The sequence below is a fragment of the Ictidomys tridecemlineatus genome, chromosome 8, assembly GCF_052094955.1.
Source record: "Ictidomys tridecemlineatus isolate mIctTri1 chromosome 8, mIctTri1.hap1, whole genome shotgun sequence".
Lineage (NCBI taxonomy): Eukaryota > Metazoa > Chordata > Mammalia > Rodentia > Sciuridae > Ictidomys > Ictidomys tridecemlineatus.
The window spans coordinates 28,699,404-28,714,455 of NC_135484.1; the positions used below are offsets into that span (position 1 = coordinate 28,699,404).

A 15,052-nucleotide genomic window follows, 5' to 3' on the forward strand; every position below is an offset into this window, starting at 1 on the left:
CAATGTAAATATTATTTATTATAAGACTGATCAATTAATTATCAAAGGTACTTCAGGGTTGCCTTGAGAGATTAAAATGATTAATAATATATTATATAACTTTAGCATATTATAAAATTTTATGTGTAAATTCTTATATCTAAAGGTAAAGAAAAGCTATTTTTAAATAGATTATAAAATTTTGTTTGTACTGCATATGTCTTTGGTTGTATTTTTCTTACACAGTTTTTAACATATGTCTAAATTATTATGAATTGTGTATTTAGGTAACATTGAATTAAATATCCTCTATCTGGAAGCCTATTAATTTCTAAATATTTTTATTAGTATATGAAATTCCTTCTGGACGTTTCATGAGAGAATTGTGTGGCCACCTCAATATCATTTATGATCTTTGCTGGTCAACGGATGATCGATATATTCTTACATCATCATCTGATGGCACTGCCAGGTTAGTATACTCAGCAAGTTCTGATTTTGCATGCTCTTTGCCATGGAGGAAAGCTAAGAGAAGATGAAGTCATACAACTACACTTATACTTCTGTTTTGTTTTACCAATGAAGGGACTGTCATAAATATGCATCATGTAGACTGACTGATTAAATAAGTAATCATAAATTTCTTCCTTCAAAGAATTCTTCTTAAATATATTTATTTATATAGTATGTAGGATTTCTGGTCCTAACCATCTTGAAATGATCATTAAGTAAACTCTTTGATTAATAGCTTGAGATGAGGTTATTATACACTTGAAATTTTTCCTCTGATGTCAGAGATTCCATCTTTAATCTTCAGCCATGGCTGGATTCAGGGGCTAGAACCCAATAGAGCTCATTACTTAGATATAGTGATGTAGAGGGAATAAATAAGTATGTGGTTTATGTTTTAAAGAGTTTTGTAGATTGTTAATTATTTGCATTTTCAATATCTTCTTAAATTGTCCCTTTTCAATTTAGCAAGTATCAATAATTTTTTTAAAAGCTAAAGTTTAAAGTTTTATTTATACTGTTTTTAGATGCTTATTTGACTTTGAATGTGTTCTAAAAATGCTAGTAGGTAATTTTTCAAAATACTTTCATATACATCATTTAATTTGGTTCCAACAACTATTAGGAGGACACGTTCTCTCTATAGTTTAGTGTGACACTTAGCATTTTAAAATCCATTATGACTTCACTCTCGTTTACATTTTTTGCTTCCTCTTAACTTAGCATGTGACTTGTAGCCTCTGGGCCCCTTTTTCTATTGATTTTACTCTTCCTTTCTATATAAAATGTCTAATTGATAATGATTTTTATCATTGTTGTTTAGTTTATATGTAAATGAAAAAGATGGCAGTTCGTGACAATTAACTTCCCTCTTTGTTTAGCTGGGAACCTACTTTCTTACTCCCCCTTTACCAATATGCTCAGGTACTGATCAGGAACAGTATTCTCAGGGACATCCATTTAGTCTGATGTCTGTAATACTAAAGGAAAATGCATAGCTCTATTAAGGATTGTTTGTAGATTGGTGAGTCTTAGTCACCTGAACTCTTGTCCCTACTGAGCAATCTTTATTCTTATTTTTATTCAGCTCCTTTTCCCATTCCTCTGGTAGCAGATCCAAAGCTCACTGTGCACCAAGTTCTCTAAATCACAGTTTTCAAGTTCTCTATACTAAATTACAGTCTTCCAGTTTTTGTTAGATGACTACCTTCAGTTTACTGTCAAACTTACACATGAACTTTCTTTATTTCCTTCTGGTTTCCTTCCTAATATCTATAAATGCACCCATCTTTATCTGTTTTGTATGTATATCGCAATTTCTCTTCCCTTCCCCAGCTTTGAGTCTCTTATGTGCTAATGTCTCTGTCTCCTACCTTTTTTTTTTTTTTGAGTTTGTCTTTTCAAACTGTGCTCATCTACTCCATTCCCACCATTTCTGTCCACATCTAACAAGCACTGAAGTCTGCCAGTTCTCCCTCTTCAAAGACTCAAAATTCTGTCACATCCCTTCTGTTGTTGATGCATTTGCCTTATTTCAAGCCCTAGTATCTCTTCTTATGTCGGTATTTCACTTTCCCAGCGTTTAATCTCTAGCTCTTCTGCCTCTGCTGTGCTAAAATCTAATCTTTCTAAAACCATCTTTCATAATACTTTGACTTTAAAAAGTCTTTGAATACCCATTGCCTTTGGGAAATGTTCTAAGTCCTTACTACGGCATAAAGACATATCCCTCATTGATTGTTCTTACATTCTTCTCTATGCACTTGCCAGATACCCTTTGCCTGACCCACACAATCTTTGGAAATACCCTTAACATATCTTCTTTGTCATCTCATGCCATTTTACCTTAGACTTATTTCTCCTATACTTAAATGCCCCTCTCTTACCCTTTTTACCTAATTACATCATTCAACAAAAAATTAAGTGCCTTTTATGAGCCATAGTGAATTGTGGTTGTCATTTAAAAATTCAGCCCAAATTTTCTTGAAGCTGTCCTGAGTTTCCCCACACAACATACAATACATTATAGAGAAGTATATTATTCTTTATGTAGCTTTGTTTAGACTCTACATTGTAAAAATATTGTGAAATAATTAACTGAATGAAGGGAGAGCAAGGACAAGGAGGTTTTTGAAAGAAATAAAGGATATTTGCAAGGAGTAAGCTAAAGTTAAAAGGAAGAAAATTAGGATTCCTAATAATCAGAAGTGGCAAATGTAATTACTGCCCATGTCTTCTTCTCTTTTCCTGGGAATCACTGTTCTATGTTATCGCTAATGTCTCCTGAGTAACATTTTCTCACTGACTAGCTTTCTGCCATATGCCTTTAGTCTAAATCCTCTTCTTTAGCCATTTGTAGATTAGTGTGTGTGTGTGTGTGTGTGTGTGTGTGTGTGTGTGTGTGTGTTTTCACATCAACAGTTCCTAATACAATTTGAGGAATGGTTCTCCAATAGGCCTATTTGGTGTACCTTATAATACTACTTTTTTTTTTTTGTAGTTGTAGATGGACAGAATGCCTTTTATTTTGTTTTTTTATTTGTATGTGGTGCTGAGGATCGAACCTAGTGCCTCATGCATGCTAGGCAAGTGCTCTGCCACTGAGCTACAGCCCCAGCCCTCACAATACTGTTTTAACTTTGGTCTTTGGTATGTTTTTTTTCATCCCCAAATGTAATTATTTTTGGGTATGTGCTCACCCACTCCCTACAGATTTGTGTTTCCTTGTTCTCTATGAGCACCCTGATTTCCTCTAAACCCATTAATATATGTCTTTTGATCTTGTATTCTGTAAAAAACACCACTAGTAACTGATCAGGTTTTATACAAAATGCTTCATTTTTATTTTAAAAATATTGTATCTACTTTAATTGCATGGAGCTGTTTTAAAGATAAGTTTGTTTCATTTCTGCCTGTTTTATAATATTTCAAATAATGCCACTAAGATTTATTAACAAGCAATTAAGATTTTCTTCTTTTAACTATTTTAGCAAGTTAGCAATTTTGTTCTTTTAGTAGGCATCCTATTTCATGTAGCATATGTTTATTGAAATTTTTACTGTGGTAAAATGTTTATGTAGTGACACATGTGCTTTATTTTCATTTGAAAACATGTTCTTTCATCAATAGTTTGGATTCTTAGTAATTGAAGAGCATATTCCATATTTGAAGCAGCTGCTGAGAAAATTCATAGAATGTTATTATTAAATAGTCAACTATAGTTTTCTTTTATTTACAGTTTTATAAAGGTCTTAATTTGCTTTAATTCTTATGCAGTAATTCAAAACATTTTGAACTATAATCCTTCCTGATTTAAAAAAAATTCTAATTCTAATAACTTAACCAAACATATTTTAAAAATTCACTATTCCACATTCATATAATACCTTTTTGTTGCTAGATTATGCCTAGTTTTATACATCACAGAAATGTAAAATACCTAACAAAACAGTTTAACCTTTTGGTTCACTCTTTGATCAAGACAATAATAATATTAAGTTTTGTATAAAATCAGCCATTATTTAGAGGAAGAAATACTGAGAGGGTTGAACACAGAAAGAGTGCCCAATGTAGCATAGCTTATCAGAATCTTTGATATTATTTTTATTTTGTTCAAGAATTCAGAGTAATTTCAACACAGCTTTAAAGTCTTTGGGATCTTCATGTTTATTATCTACATAATCAATTTTTTTGAAATTACAGATGTAAAAATCAATAGTCAATCCTGTTCTCTAAACCAGCACTAGTAAGCATTTTCCAGAAGCAATATATACAACATAAATGGCCAATCATTTAAGTTTCTCTCCATATTTTTAAAAATACATTGTACTAAAAGCAATATTTTACCAACTATTCAATGTGGTTTAAATAATATCGAAAATAGGTAGATTTTAAAAATATAGAGATATATCCAAATAAAAATATAGTTTTTAATTTTACCCTATAGGTTATAATTAATAGATATATTATGCTTAAGAATAAGAAATGGCTAAGTGTGAAATTTTTCAGCCATCAAATACATGGTCATATTTTTTTATTGCTATAAATGTTGCTTTACCTTGGTCATTGTTAATTACTTATTTAAGGCTTATTGTCTATTAGCTTTTAGATAAACTCTTATATGCCTTTCAGCAACAATATATAACTTTTCTATTTTTACAGGATATGGAAAAATGAAATAAACAATACAAATACTTTCAGAGTTTTACCTCATCCTTCTTTTGTTTACACGGCTAAATTTCATCCAGCTGTAAGAGAGCTGGTGGTGACAGGATGCTATGATTCTATGATACGGATATGGAAAGTTGATATGAGAGAAGATTCTGCCATATTGGTTCGACAATTTGATGCTCACAAGAGTTTTATCAACTCTCTCTGTTTTGATGCTGAAGGTATGTCAGAGAATATGTTCACAAGGAGGGCTAATTGAATGAAGAACTGATTTTAATTTTCTTTTTACTAATAAGGTTATTTAAGCTTGGGGGATTTTATGTATTGATGATTATTTGTGAATATTTAGGTACAGGTTACATGTAGGTTTGACACTGAGGGAGTTTTGTTTATATTTTTAAAATTATTAAATTTCTCAACAGATTCATTTGATATCTACTCTCAACAGTCAGTTGTGTATCAGATTTTCTTAATGTATTTATTTGGCTTGGTGATGATTATTCTTAGTTAGTTGTCTTTAAGGACCTTTTGAGTTAAAGGATCCAAAATTAGGGAGATGTGGGGGAAAAATCTCAAAAGAATGTAAATATATATGTTAAATGAGCAACAGGATTATTTAAATAGTAAGTGTTTCTCAGCTTTTCATCACTGATCAAATAACTCAAAAAAGAATTTGGAAGAAAAAAGATTTATTTTGGCTCACAGAGATTTTAGTCCATGGTTGTCTGGCTTCATTGCTTTCAGCCTGAGGTGAGGCAGAATCAAGGTAGAAGAGTGTGGTAGAGCAAAGATGTTCACAGTAGGGCAGTGGAGAAGCAGAGAGGGAGAGGAAAGGACAGAGGACAAGTAATACCATCCCAGGGCACATCTCCCAGTAACCTGTTTCTTCCAACTGTCCCACTGCCTACAGTTTCTGCCACCTTTCAGTGGTCCATTTAGCTATCAGTGGGTTAATCCTCTGATGGAGTCAAAGCCTTTCATGATCCAATCACTTCCCTGAAGCCCTATCTCTGAATATGGCTCCCCTGGGGACCAAGCCTTCAATACTTGAGTTTTGGGGGCATATCCAAATCATATCAAGTATACATACATATAAAAGGGAAAATTATAATCATTTAAAGGTTTCTCCTAGCATATGAATAATGTAGATGATATTTTAAAGATATAAAATATAAGTTATTTTTCTTAAAGAATTTTATTGTCTGTTAATTACTTACTTTATACATTATTTCAGACACTAGCTATGTAAGCTATAGCATTCATTAATTAAAATGGGATTCAGATCAAAATGATGATATGTATCTTTAATAATAATGTTCATCTATAAGGATGTCAGTAAATTTGGAACATATACATGAAAGGCCATGAGAAGAAAAGTGTCTTGAAAAATTGTCAGAAGTAGCTCAGGTTATAAAAGAGATAATTAAAAAAATATTTAGCCATAAGATATGCAAATGTGAAAATATCTCTCTAATAAGTAGAATTGAGGCCAAAGCTACAGAAGTCAGATTTTTCTTTACTCAGAATTAAAAAGAGCATTCTAACACATAGAGCAATTCACCAGTTGAATAAGCTATTTTATAAAAATAATAAATTTACAATTAGCAAACACCCTTCTATTAGTAATGGTGTATAAGATGACTTAATGCTAAAGAATTGAGGTTAAACTATTAACATTTGTTATTTATTATTTTATTCATCTCTGTTCATTTATTGAGTTTTCAGTGGGTTTTAGGTATTATGCTTTTCTAAGCCTATAAAGCAGATTATGTAGGATAACAAAGATTAGGAGTAGAGGTGCTGGTTGAATAATTCAATTAATCTGGCTGTAGAGTGTGAGCTGTATACCCATACACTGAAATGCTCATTTGCTGTGTTAAAATTCAGGTAAGGGGGAAACAGAAATAAGTATTCACAAATAATTTAAAAGAATGAAAAATTCACTTAAAGATAATTGGAATTAGATTGGAAGTTATTTTGCTTTTTGGCTTCTTTAAACTAACATGCCTTTAATGGCACTCCAGTTCTTTGATTGTTCCACTGGGATGTGGTTTCCTCTCCCTAGACTTCATAGCTTTTGTTTTTAACTCTTGCAATATTCATAGCTGAGTTTGGGTTTTTTTGTTGTTGTTTTAAAATAGGCCATCACATGTATTCAGGAGACTGCACAGGGGTGATTGTTGTTTGGAATACTTACGTCAAAGTTAATGATTTGCAACATTCAGTGCGCCACTGGACTATAGATAAGGTATGAAATCGTATTTTGTAATTTGGAATGTAATTAAAGAAATTGGGAAAAATATTCAACCACATGATCTTAAGATAGGACATAAAGATACTCTTTCTAAAACAACATCTCTTTCTCAGTCCCTAAAAAGTCAGTTATCATTAACTGTCACATCTTCCTGATGATTAATTGATGACAACATAGTGAATATTTTCATTTGGGCCAGGACTTTGTGTTTGTGTGTGTGTGTGTGTGTGTGTGCGCGCGCGCGCGCACATAAGCACACATAAGCGCACATATGTAGTGCTGGGTCTTGATTCTACAATCTCTCGCATACCAGGCAAGCACTATACTACTAAACTGCATCCTAGCCCACATTCTGCCATCATATATAACATATTTAAATAAAGACTAAAATAATAAATAAATTAAATAAATGAAAAAGACAATAAATAAGTAAAAAATAAAGAAAAAATAAAAAACTAAAGAAGTGAGGCAATGCGCTAGAATGTCTTTTTAGTGGAAAATGCCATATGACAAACTGGAGAGACAGTGATTATATCCTTGGCTGTAGTTCACCAGCAGTGTGGGGAATGCTAAGTTACAATCATCTGTCCCTTAGCCATGAAGCACTCATATACTGTTGCACATACTCTTAGTCAGTCATAATACTCTTCAAAGCAAGGGCTTTTTTAGTTTGAACATGAATGTAATCAAAGAAAAATATGGAGGAAATCACCAGACACTACAGGCATTAAATCTGGTAGCAACTTTCTCAAATTTGTACCTAACACTTGTTCTGCAGTTTTATTTTTTGTCACTTTTGCTCCTGTTCCAGTTGCTCAACTCCCCACCAGTGCTCTCTCACCTCAAATTTGATGTAGTTTAACTCACTGAAATCCTCATCTGTGGTGTGTTTCATTGTTGTCTGTCTTAAAAAAAAAAATAACTGGCTGCAGATCTTAGTGACAAACAGTGGTAGCAGGGGCTCAGCAGCTAATATTAGAACTGTAGCTCAGTGAAGCCCACCATGACCAGTGCTGAAGAAGTCCAGAGACACTCTTAAATGAAGGGAGTAAAAAGCAATAAGGGAGAAGGTGGCTAATTTAGAGTTCTGCCTGAAGGTTAAGAGACTTTTCTTTGATTTTTTGGACTTTAGTCTAAGTAATATTCATTTGCAATTCTTTTCTTTTGTCTGGTAAGCTAAAAAAGAATAACCTTTGATAATATTCTTTTGATTTTTAAAAAATTAATTTTATTGTGTATATTTAAGGTATATATGATATTAGGAAAATACATGCATACAGTAAAAAGGTTACCATTGTGAAAAATTAACAAATCCATCATGTGGCATAGTTTCTCTTTATTGTTATTTTTGTGATGACCAATTGGAATCTACCCCTTTAGCATGAATCTTCCATTCAATACAGTTTTACTACCTGTAGTTCTCATGTTATACATTAACTCTCTAGACGTGTTCATTCTATGATGTATCCTCTGACCTACATCTTTATATTTCTTCTACCCCTGCAGCCTCTAATAACCTCTCTATTTGAATTTTTTATTTTTTAACATTGCACACATAAGTGAGATCATGCAGAAAATTTTTGCAGTATTTTTCTTTCTTTGTTTGACTTATTTTACTTAGTATAGTATCCTCCAGGCTCATCCACATTGCAGGAAATGGAAAGAATGTATTCTTTTTTAGGGATAAATAATAGCCCCCCCCACATTCCATGTGTGTTTGTGTGTGTGTGTATGTGTGTGTTTATAGGTATATATCACAGTTTATCCGTTTATCCATGGCTGGACATAGACTGTGTCCATATGCTGGCCATTGTGAACAACACCCATTTATTTGTTTTTGTGGCCTGAGTTTTGGATGTAATACCCATAAACTCATTACCAAGACTAATATTCAGAGGCTTTTCCTGTATTTCTGTTCTATGAATATTTATAGTTTCTGGTGTGAACATGGAAATGGGAGTGCAGCTATCTTTACAAGATGATGATTTTATTTCCCTTAAGTGCCCGGAAGAGGGACTGTTGGGTCATATGGTAGTTCTCATTTCAATTTCTTTGGAAACCTCCATAATCTTTCCATATTGACTCTACTTTAACAGCAGTGTAGAACAGTTCTCTTTTCTCCACATCTTTAACTTTTGACTTTTTGATAACCATTCTGGCGGGTGTGAAGTATTATCACATAATGGTTTTAATTTATATTTCCTTGATGATTAATGATGTTGAGCCTCATTTCTTATTCTTGTTGGCCATTTTTATGTCTTCTGTGGAGATAAATGTCTGTTTTGATCTTCTGCCCATCTTTTACTCAGGTTACTTGTTTTTCCATTACTACGTTGTAAGAGTCTTTATAAATTTTGGGTATTGGCCCCTTATTAGACACATGGTTTACACATAATATTTTTCCCAATCTGTAGGCCACCAATTCGTTTTGTTGACTGTTTACTTTGTGGTTCAAAACCTGTTTAATGTCATCTCATTTATTGATTTTTTTGCTTTTGTGGCCTGAGGTTTGGATGTAATACTCGAAAACTCATTACCAAGACCAGTATTCAGAAACTTTCCCCCTATGTTCTCTTGTATGAATTTTATAGTTTTTGGTGTTACATTTAGATCTTCTATCCATTATGAGTTGATTTTAACATACAGGGTAAGATAATAGTAATTCTCCTTGGGCAAGGCTGGTGTAGGCAGGTATCTTTCCTGACATCATTATTTAATATCTTCTTTAGCTGCATCAAATATTGTATCTCCAAACTCCCAAAACCCTACCTAAAGTTGTAATCTAAATTAAATGATGTCAGAACGACATGTCTGTAACTTATGATTTTTCAAGACAAGTAGAAGTATATGAAAAGTATGAGATTGGACTGTAAACTGAAAAGTGAATTCTGCATTTAGGTTTGAATTTTATAAAAATTAGAAACTTTCTTATATGATGTTAAACCAAAAATGCAGTGTCAGAAGATGTGTATGATGAATGTGCCTTTTGTTTGGGACTGAAAATGAACAATATACAAAAACACATACTAATTAAATGCAGTATTGCATATTACAAAAAATAAGATTTGTCAGCTTCGTTTTCAGTCCTAAACTGCAGTTGCTGGGAATCTTTTTGCTAACAGTTTTACAGTATTCTATATAGTGGAATTGCAAGTGATGTTTTTAAATTAATTTTCTACTTTTCAGGCTCCATAGTTTATGATTTTTTAATTCATTTTAGGAAATTAAGGAAACTGAATTTAAGGGGATTCCAATAAGTTATTTGGAGGTTCATCCCAATGGAAAACGTTTATTGATTCATACCAAAGACAGTACTTTGAGAATTATGGATCTCCGAATGTAAGTATATTTTAGTATCAACAAGATGAGTACTCGTAGGATAATTAATAAGTTAATTTATATTTATAAAATGCAGCAATGGTTCTTAACCAGGCAGTTTTGCCCCCTGGGGATATCTGACAGTGCCTGGAGACATTTTGTTTCTGTTTTGTTTGTTGTTGTTCTTTTTAGTTGTACATGACAGTAGAATGTATTTTAACATATTGTATATACATGGAGTACAACTTCCCATTCTTGTGTTTGTAGGTTATGTGGAGTTACACTGGTTGTGTATTCATATATGAACATAAGAAAATTATGTCCGCGATTCATCCTACTGTCTTTCCCATTCCCATCCCCCATTCTCCTCTATCCAATCTAGTGAACTTCCACTCCCTCCCCACCCTCTCGCCTATTATGAGTCAGCATCCACATATCAGAGAGAACATTCGGCCTTTGGTTTTTTGGGATTAGCCCATTTCACTTAGCATGATAGTCTCCAGTTCCATCCATTTACCAGCAAATGCCATAACTTCATTCTTCTTTATTACTGAGTAATATTCCATTGTGTATATGTACCACATTTCTTCATCATTCATCTATTAAGGGCACTTAGGTTGGTTCCATAGCTTAGCAATTGTGAATTTTGCTAAGAACATTGATGTGTCCATATCACTATTATATGCTGATTTTAAGTCCTTTGGGTATACACTGTGGAGTGGGATAACTAGATCCAAATGGTGGTTACATTCCAAGTTTTCTGAGGAATCTCCACACTGCTTTCCATAATGGATGCACCAATTTTCAGTCCCACCAGCAATGTATAAGTGTACCCTTTTTTCCACATCCTCCCCAACATTTACTGTTACTTGTATTCTTGATAATTGCCATTCTTACTGGAGTGAGACAGAATCTCAATGTTGTTTTAATTCGCATTTCTCTAATTGCTAGTGATATTGAACAGTTTTTCATATATTTGTTGATCATTCGTATTTCTTCTTCTGTGAAGTGTCTGTTTAGTTCCTTTGCTCAATTATTGATTGGGTTATTTGCTTTTTTGGTGTTAAGTCTTTATATGTCCTGGAGATTAATTATGTATCTGTGATGTGGGTGGCAAAAATGTTCTTCCATTCTGTAGGCTCTTTGTTCATGTTCTTGATTGTTTCCTTTGCTGTGAAGAAGCTTTTTAATTTGAAGCCATCCATTCCATTTATTGATTCAACTTCTTGCACTTTAGGAGTCTTGCTGAGAATTCTCTTCCTAAACCAAATGGTGGAGACTTGGGCCTATTTTTTTTTTTTTCTAGTAGGCACAGGGCCTTTGGTCTAATGTGTAGGTCCTTGATCTACTTTGGGTTGAGTTTTGTGCAGGGTGAGAGATAGGGGTCTAATTTCACTTTATTACATATGGATTTCCAGTTTTCCCATTACCATTTATTGAAGAGGCTATCTTTTCATTTGGAGACATTTTTTTAATGTATCTGTTAGGTTAAAATCAGAGATGCTGCTAAGCATCCTATGGCTCATAAGAAACTGCCCCTGACACACAGAATTATCCAGCCCCAAATGAGAATAGCTCTGGGGCTAAAATGTAGTCCACTGCTTTCTATCTTCACCATTAAAAACAGAAACTTCTACCTTCAACAATGAGAGCATATCTTTTATCTCTTTGAAACTGCTATAAGCATCATATTGGTATATAACTGAAGCAGATGACTTTTGGTTAATAGATATTTGGTTTGTGTTTTTTGTTTTGTTTTGTTTCTTTCTTATGTATAGCAGGAAGTTGGGGGTAATGGGATTGAGCCCAGGGGCATTTACCACTGAACTATATCCTAGCCCTTTTAAATTTTGAGACAGGGTTTCACTAAGTTACTGAGGCTAGCCTTGAACTTGCAATCCTCCTGTTTTAGTTTCCCAAGTGTCTGGGATTATAGGTGTGCACCACCACTCCAGGTTTCTTTGTTTTTTGTTTTTTTCCTAAATGAAGAGAAAAATTTTTAAATAGAAAAGACAGATCAGAGTTCTGGGAAAATGCCTGGGATTTTAGTATGCTTTTGTCTCCATGGTTCTGTAATAAAACAAATGGGAGAAAGCTATTTTATTATATTTCTTTATTGTATTTAGAAAAACGTGGTGATATTAATTGGTAAGATTAATATATTAGTTTGATTCTGCAATTATCTTTTTAGTGCTGATCATTAACCTTCACTGTTTACATAGACTAGTTCAAGATCTTGGCATGGATTTGAGACACTGATAAAAGTATTAGTCCATGAAGAATTAATAATCTAGTTTCTCACCTCCAAAATGAAATAAAAATATTTAGTCAGACTAAAATATGAGACTTTCACAGATTAGAATTTGTTTATTCTTTTTTCATGTCATGCCTGGCATTAAATAGCAAGCATTCAAGATAGATTTTATATATATATAATATGTATACATATATATGTATGTATACACTCAATACATTTATACACTGTACACATGTACAAATGTGTATATATATTCACACATTATTTTTAATGAATATAAGTATATAATAAAAAAATTATATTTTTCATGGCAACAATAAAGCTGATAAGTATGATATAGTCTTCTGTTAAAGGTTCTATTTAGAGGAGATTTGAGCTGAATCTTGAAGGATGGACAGAATTTAGATAAGATGGAAGTGTTTCAGTAGGATGAAAAGCATGAAATCAAGTTCAGAAGTAGGATCATGTGTGTTCAAGGCAGAGGAGGTAGTCCATATGAGTAGAGGTTTCTTGACAAGGAATACTGGGAGTAAATTTTTAAGAAATAGTAATTAGAAATAGATTGGAAGTCCAGTCTAAAGAGTTTGGTAGTTCCTTTTTAAATAATATAAGATCACTCCTCAGCTCTAGAGGTGCACTGCTTAAAGTCAAATGCTTCACCCTTTCTAGCCAATTAACCTTTCTGTGCCTCTCTTTTCTCATTTCTCAGATGGAAGAAATAGTATATCTTACTTATAAGGGTTTTGTGGAGGAATAAAGTAGTTAGAACATGTACATACAACAGTAAAGCACATAGAAAGGACTAGAAAAGTTTGACCCAGTAACTATAGGTCTGGAAATTCATGTTAAGAAAAAAATTGAAAAATAGTATAAATATATATAAATTATAGATTGCTTATTGACATCATGTTCATGGTAAAGGAAACTGGAAAACATTGTAAATGTTACACAATAGAAAATTTATTAAGATACATTTAGGCAATGGTAAATATCCATTAAAATTATAATGCATAATGTATTTTTTTCTGACATGGTGCTCAACTATTCATTATTTATTGATAGACTAAAAAGAGATGAGTGTTTCTGTATAAGTGCTGAAACAATTTAACTGTTATTTGTAAGTGAAAAAGTCTGAAAGATTGTACACTATATTTAATATATGATTTGATAATTTATTTTATCTACTATTTCTTCAGGGACCAACTATTCTTTGTATGATTTTTTAAATCCATTAGAAGAAAGATATTATAAGAATATAAAAATTTCTATTCGTTTTTTTAGTAACCAACTCAAATGTTGCTTCCATAAATAGTCTGTCTCTTTAATAGCTAGTTTTAATTTCTTTTACCTAGATCTGCAAAGCACTCTTTCTTCTCTTCTTTTGTGGGATACATTCTGTATCCATCTTCTATTTCACATTGATACAATCCTTCTTTCCCCTGCTAAATTCTAACCTTCCTGGGCACTGGGACCAGCTCTTCTTTATTCTGCAGCCATCAAAGAATCTCTTTTATATGATAGAATTTCAAAAAGTATTTTGTTGAATGCAAATTTAGTATTTAAAAGGAAAGTTTTTCTACCAGTAATCTTTTAAATGATTATGTCATTAAATTTATTTATTTATTTGTTTGTTTGTTTGTTTGTTTATTTATTTATTTATTTTGTGGTCTATAGATTAGCAGCAAGGAAATTTGTCGGTGCAGCAAATTACCGGGAAAAGCTTCACAGTACTTTAACACCATGTGGGACTTTTCTCTTTGCTGGAAGTGAAGATGGCATAGTATATGTTTGGAACCCTGAAACAGGTATTTATTGGGCTTCAGAAATCTTTTTTTAAGGGGGAGGTATTGGTTGGGGCCTGAAGAAGTATAAAAATACTATCATCATATGGAATAATTTTTGAAAAAATTCTGATTTCAAGTTTTTAATTATTTTTTTAGATTGAATAGCCTTTAATGGAGCTGAGCCACAATCTAAACATCTCAAATTCTGTTCTTTATTGTTTTATTATCTTTATTTGATTTAAAATTTCACTTTACAATTCAAGGTTTATTCTTTTCTTATCTATGAGATAATGCTGCTTTTAGACATTTAATGACTGTAGTACAAAATACAAAATTATGTAAGCTGAATTGTAACGACATAGATGATTAAACACCTCTGTATTCTTTAGAGTAACAAAAAGACTCCTGTGTAATTTTTTGATGCTTGAAACTAAATTAGCAATTTACCTAAATTTTAATAAAAATTTTTTTAATAAATTAAACTGTTACCTTGAAAAGTTTATTTAGCCTTACCTTGGCTTTCTAAAAGAAAATCTGAAATTTCTTTAACATTTCTTTAACTAGAAATTGAAAGAATTTTTTTAAATTCCTTTAGTGAACTGTGTTTGATTTCATCTCATTGTTTTGTTCTTTCCTTTATCCTTAATTTTGACTAGGCAGCATACTTGTGGATTTTTTTTCCCATATACCGTGTGTTAACTTCAATTCAATAGCATCTACAGTCTCCTTTAATAAATGGATCTAGATCCTTTGTTTTTTTTTTAACTTCTGGCTGATTTT

General features: G+C 32.3%; 1 protein-coding gene across 7 annotated transcripts in view; it reads left to right on the forward strand.

Annotated features, from left to right (window-relative positions):
• Positions 1-15,052, forward strand: part of Ahi1 (Abelson helper integration site 1) — a 102,621-nt gene that overhangs the window by 43,051 nt on the left and 44,518 nt on the right. For all 7 annotated transcript variants that reach the window (XM_078019080.1, XM_078019079.1, XM_078019081.1 and 4 more), the window contains 5 exons: positions 328-451; positions 4,651-4,880; positions 6,801-6,907; positions 10,134-10,252; positions 14,163-14,293. In XM_078019080.1, the coding sequence (XP_077875206.1) occupies positions 328-451; positions 4,651-4,880; positions 6,801-6,907; positions 10,134-10,252; positions 14,163-14,293 (711 nt within the window). The remainder of the gene's footprint in view (positions 1-327; positions 452-4,650; positions 4,881-6,800; positions 6,908-10,133; positions 10,253-14,162; positions 14,294-15,052) is intronic.